The following is a 6013-nucleotide window of genomic DNA, read 5'->3' on the forward strand; positions in this document are numbered from 1 at the left end:
AATAGAGCACTGGCCCTGGAGTCAGGAGGACCTGAGTTCAAATCCGGCCTCAGACACTGGACACACTTACTAGCCATGTGACTTTGGGCAAGTCACTTAACCCCAATTGCCCTCCAAAAAGCAAAAGAAAAAAAAAGAATATTTCTTATAGAGAATAGCTTTCTGGGAGGGAGAAGGGATACTGGGAGAAATTTTGGTGATGTAAAAAAACAAAACATGGGGGCGGCTAGGTAGCACAGTAAATAGAGCACTGGCCCTGGAGTCAGGAGGACCTACATTCAAATCTTAACACTTACTAGCAGTGTGACCTTGGGCAAGTCACTTAACCCCAATTGCCCTGCCTTCCCCGCTCCAAAAAGCAAAAAACAAAATAAAATATCAATACAAATTTATTTTAAAAATAAGGAAAAATACAAGGAGTCAAGGAGTGCCAGATGGTAGCCAGATAAGGCGGCAATAATCCCACTGTGCTCCACCCTGACCAGGACTCAGTTCTGGAGGATTGTGTTCAATTATGGGTTCCATAGTTCTAGAAGAATATTGATAGGCCAGGATGGTGAAGAAAAGAAGAATCTTTTGTATGGTGACTAGTTGAAAATAATGAGGACAAAAATAATCTGGACAAAAGAAAACTTGGGACTTGAGTCTATGTTTAAATAGATCCTCCCTTGTTTCCTTTGGTCCCTGAGGAGAGAATCAGGAGCAACAGAAGGAAGCTCCAAAGGTGCTAACTTGGGACTGATGTCAAGATAAGCTTCCCACCAGTTAGTTGTCAGGGTAGTTGTTCAATTGTTTTCAGTCGTGTCTGAATCATCATGATCCCATTTGGGGGTTTTCTTGGCAGAGATACTAGAGTAGTTTGCCATTTCCTTGCCCAGCTCATTTTACAGATGAGGAAACTGAGGCAAAGAGTGTTAAGTGACTCACCCAGGGTCACGCAGCTAGTTGGTATTTGAGGCTGAATTTGAACTCAGGAAGATGAGTCTTCCTGATTCTAAGCCCAGTGCCCTATCTGCTGCACCACCTTTGAGCTATCTAAAAGTGGAATGAGCTGCCTTGGGGGCTAGTAGATTCCTTTTCAATGGAAGTCATTAACAGAGGACAGATGATCATTTATGGGACATAACATAGTAAGAATTTCTTTCTGGTGTAGGTTGACAATGGCTCCTGATGTCTTTTCCAATGCTAAAATTATTTGATTTTATGATAAAAATGCAGTAAATTCTCATCTTTCTTGGATAACTCAGAAATGTGCCCATCTAAAGGCAGGGGCATAATAATAACTGACATTTCTATAGCACTGTAAGTTGTCTAGAAATTTCTCTCCCACGGGGACTGGGACCTCATGGGAAATGTATACACATCAGGTCAAAGGCAGGAGCTCAAACCAGAAGGAAAGAAATAGATTAGCATGATAAGAAAACTAGAGATAGCTTCCTAGGGTACAGATTTAGTTTTGATAAGTTTTCAGGTCCACTTAGAGCATAGAGCCAATGAGTAGTGTTCTGTGACAATTTAGGATGATTAAGTAACACTTTCTATTAGAGAAGGAGGAGTAGGGGAAGGGGAATTATTAAAAGAAAGAAGGAGGAGGAGACTCTGGGGGAATATTTGTCATGCAACTGGCATGGTTTGTTATCAGAAGGAAAGGACATTCCCTGTTCAGGGGCAGGAGACAAGGCGAGGTGACTGATACTTCTACAATTGTGAAAGCAGTCCCTTCAGACAAAACTGCAGGGTTGAGGTCTAACCATTTAGACCAGATTGCACGAATCCCTCATCCAAGAACAAGAAGTTATTTCTTCAGGGGAACAGACCATCCTCTTTTTACTGTATACTGCTATCATTTATTATATTATGCTCCCTTTTCAATAGCAGATGGGGACTTTCTATAATTAGGCCATCAGATGGTTGGCGTGGCCAGGGTCCCTACATTGTTAGTCAATGAAAACATTGTGGTTCCTATGTTTCTCCCACAAAAGTTTACGAAGTGCTTTACACAGGTTATCATTTGAGACCTGAGATTACCACATAAGGTAGAAATGACAAATACTATCCTCATTACATGAATGAGAAAAGTAGGAATTGTAGGGAAGACCTCTTTGAGGCCATTTAGTCCAGTGATTTCATTTTGCAGATGAGGAAACTGAGGCCCATAGAGTTTAAGTGATTTGTCCAAGGTCAAACAAATTTCGAGGGCTGGAGGTAGGATTCAAACCCAGGTTTTCCTTACACCAGGTCCAAAATTTACTCTACCACACTGCCTCAGGAAAGGGAAATCTCAGGGTGACTTAACTTTATATCAAAAGAACTAGAAAGGAAGTAGAACAGCATTTTCTTCACTCCATCCTGGTGAATTGTGGGTATTCATTTCCATCTACCCACCAACCATCCTCTGTCTTGTCTGTTTCTCTCAGATCGTGTGTTCCATCATTGCTGGGGGGTTGCATTACCTATATCTGGCTGCCTTCACCTGGATGTTCCTGGAAGGGCTGCACCTTTTCCTCACTGTTAGGAACCTCAAGGTTGCCAATTACACCAGCGCAGGCCGGTTCAAGAAGAGATTCATGTGCCTTTTTGGCTACGGGATCCCAGCTGTGATCGTGGCTGTGTCAGCAGCGAGTGGCTCCCAGCATTATGGGACAGAGCACCAGTGAGTAGGGCACACCATGTATGTCAGTGCATACATGCCCAACTGGTATTCTGAAGTTAAATCCTTTTTTCATTCATTTTCTAATTTATTTTTTACAATTCAAGTTACCTTTCCAGTGAGGCTGGATTCCAATAACTCAGGACTCCCCAAGACCTGCTCCCATCAAAGTACTTATCAAGTGACTTTGCCAACCTATGGAGCCCATGCACAAGTTTCTGAGGAAAATGATTTGGCAAATTTTCCATGATAAAAGAGACTTTCCCTTAGCACTAAACATTATAACAACATGGCCTCCATCTATTAACACCCCTCTACTTATAAATATCTTTAAATCAGAGAAATAAGGTTCAGAAACTGAAGAATAAGCAAGTCCCAATTCAAATTATCCATTTCCAAAGCACCTACAATCTATAATTTACACAGTGTTGCCCATGGGACTGAGCAAACAAAAGATGCAACATGATAAGTAGCTTAAAAGCTACAAGATATATTCCCCAATAATGCACATCTGTAATGCTTCTCCTTCCTTTCCCTGAGCTCTTGGAATCTCCAGCCTCCTGGGCTCAGTTTAAGGGCCCCCTTCCACAGAAGACCTCATACATTAGTGGCCTCCCCCAGTGATTTGTATTTCTTCGGTATACAACTTATTGTGTGTATATTTTTGCCCCCTAGAAGAAGTAAGCTCCTTGAAAGAAGGGACTGTTTCATTTTTTTTTTTTTGCCCCTGTGTCCTCTGTTCTTAGGAATCCAAAAACAAATGAAACAATCCCTGCCCTCCAGGAGTTTGTACACCATTCTTCATCTGCTTTGCCACATTTCCTCTCCTGTCCATCCTGCAGCAGTTTACAAAACCTTTGCACCCGCCCTTTATACCTGCATGTGATGTACTTTACTCAGTACCACTGGTCCAGCCAAAATCATAATCGCTAACTATGGGCATGATAACAGAGAGAAGAGACATAAGGCATAAAACAGATAATTCCCTGTTGAAACAAGTGCTACTGAGATAGTCATTCAACAAACATTTTAGCCAACAAACATTTATTCAGCATGTGTGGAGCACCGGATTCAGAAGAATGTGCTCAATGCTGGGGAGATAGGATGCTTAGCTAAGACACAGCCCCAACCCCCCTGGAGCTCACACTCCATTAAGGGTAAGAGTAAGACACAGCTACAGGAAGCTAATAACGTACAGTGTCAAATGATAAATACATTAGAGAGGAGCAAGAGAAGTGCCTTGTTAAGGTAGAGAAGGAAGAGCAGGAAGAGGAATCAGGGATGGTTTCATGGAGGAGAAAGCCTTGAAATTCAATAGCAAAATAGAGAAGGCAGGTACTCTGGGTATAGGAAACAGCCTGAGCAAAGGTTCTGAGGCAGGAGTGGGAAGAGCAGGATGGGGGACTAGAAGTTTGTCCAGTTTATTAGATCACATGAAGAGGGGAAAGCAAAGCTGAAAGAGCAGGGTGACATTAGATTATGGAAGATGTTGAACTCCTAGCAGAGGAAACTGAACTTGATTCTTGAGTAAAAAAGTCATAATATTTTTGAGTTAAGAAGACCAATTGTATAAGAAAGATTATTCTAGCAGCAATTTTGAGAATACCTGGGAGGCAGGTAGAAAGCAGAGCTTTCCATATATAGGTGTATAGAGGCTATTGGCATAGTAGAAGTCAGGTAAACTATTATTTACTTATTATGGAAGTTTCTGGAAGTAAATAATATTGGAAATTGGACTGGATTGTCCATCATGCTTGGCAAATATAAAGTACTCCGTGGATTCCTTTGGAAAAACCAAGTCTATTTCCTTTACCTTATGTAAAGTGAAAGTGTGTCTTTTTTTCCCCATTTTACCCAATTATCCTGCTAACAAATCCTCCCCCCTCTTCCTAACTTCCTTATTGCTGCCAAAGGTACCATGATCTTCCCAGTCTCCCAGGCTTGCAACCTAGGCTTCATCCTTGACTCCACACTCTCAATTCACAAATCCAATCAGTCACCAGGTTACATACTCTACTTTCATAACTCTCATAGACGTCTCCTTCTTCCTTCTGGTCTTGCTACCACCCTGTCATAGACCCTTTTCACTTTGTGACAGGACTCTTGCAATCACCTCCTGGTTGGTCTCCCTGCCTTGATTCTCTTCTCATTGCAATCCACCCTGTCCTCAGCTGTCAAATTGATCTCCCTAAAACATAGGTCTGCCCATATCACTTTCCTATTCAGTAAATTCTGGTAGTTCCCTACTGTCTCCAGGATCAAATATGAAATTCTCTGTTTGACTTTGAAAGCCCCTTCCTGCCTTTTCATTCTTCTTAAACCTTACACTCCCCCCACCTGCTCTGCAATCCAGTGGCATTGTCCTCCTTGCTGTTCCTTACATTCCATTTCCCAACTCTAGGCATTTTCACTGGCTCTCCCTCATTCTTGGATTGCTTGCCCTCCTCATCACCATCTCCTGGATTCTTTGGCTTCTTTCAAGTCTCAGCTAAAGTCCTACCTTCTACAGGAAACTTTTCTCAGTCCTCCCTAGTCTTACTGCCTTCCCTCTCACCCGTAGCTCCAAGAAGTTGTAGCATGCACAGTGAGCACACCCTGGTAAAACCATCTCAGAAGATGAGCTAAACCAGGCTGAGGGTACCCAATAGGCTTCAGATCTATTGATGAGTTAGGGAGATGTCTACCCCAACCATGCAAAGACTTCTCATGTGAATGGGAGAATGAGAGCAGATGGTTCCAATGTCTATGAAGGTGAGCTGAATCAGGGACTGTGGAGCACATAGAGCTTGGTCAGACACCAATGACGCCAAGATCATCCACTGCATCCCAGGCTAGCACCCGTCATCTTGGCCTTTGTACCGCCACTGGATTTTGATGACACTGGAAGAGAGAGTGAGATTGAAGACTGTTCAATTTTGCCTCACTTAAATCCGATTCACACACCAGTCATGACATCATTCATCAACCATTATTGCCCCAATGATGATGTCATTGGTACTCTCCAAATAAAAGGAAGGACAAGAACAAGAACAGCAGCAGCAGCAATAGCCTTCCCTTTGAGATTGCCTTCAATTTGTCCTATTTGTAGCTTGTTTGCATGTTTAGAGCGGGGTCTTCTTGATGTCTTTGTATCTTATTGCCATGAATCCAACTTAACCCAGAGAAGGACTCAAGGTTCGCTTCCAGTGGACCCAGAAGCCACTAACATCACAAAGTGACAGCCATTCCAAGATCTCAGAGGAGGGCTGAGTATATGACAGTCATGACCACCCATCAACCTTTTATCTTTACCTTCTCCCTTATGCTCTTATCTTCATTCTCTCTCTCTCTCTCTCTCTCTCTCTCTCTCTCTCTCTCTCTCTC

The 6013-nt window shown here is 42.6% G+C and overlaps 2 protein-coding genes across 2 annotated transcripts in view; both read left to right on the forward strand.

Moving 5' to 3' along the window:
* LOC138157532 (adhesion G protein-coupled receptor E3-like) overlaps window positions 1-6013 on the forward strand; it is a 246002-nt gene that overhangs the window by 25627 nt on the left and 214362 nt on the right. The gene's annotated exons all lie outside the window — the stretch shown is intronic.
* Window positions 1-6013, forward strand: part of LOC138157524 (adhesion G protein-coupled receptor E4-like) — a 23684-nt gene that overhangs the window by 4479 nt on the left and 13192 nt on the right. The window contains exon 5 of the mRNA XM_069083169.1: window positions 2418-2653. Within this exon, the coding sequence (XP_068939270.1) occupies window positions 2418-2653 (236 nt within the window). The remainder of the gene's footprint in view (window positions 1-2417; window positions 2654-6013) is intronic.

This window comes from Petaurus breviceps, unplaced genomic scaffold (assembly GCF_028583685.1).
Source record: "Petaurus breviceps papuanus isolate PSGF00001 unplaced genomic scaffold, PetGlider_PUasm1.0 172, whole genome shotgun sequence".
NCBI classification, from domain to species: Eukaryota; Metazoa; Chordata; class Mammalia; order Diprotodontia; family Petauridae; genus Petaurus; species Petaurus breviceps.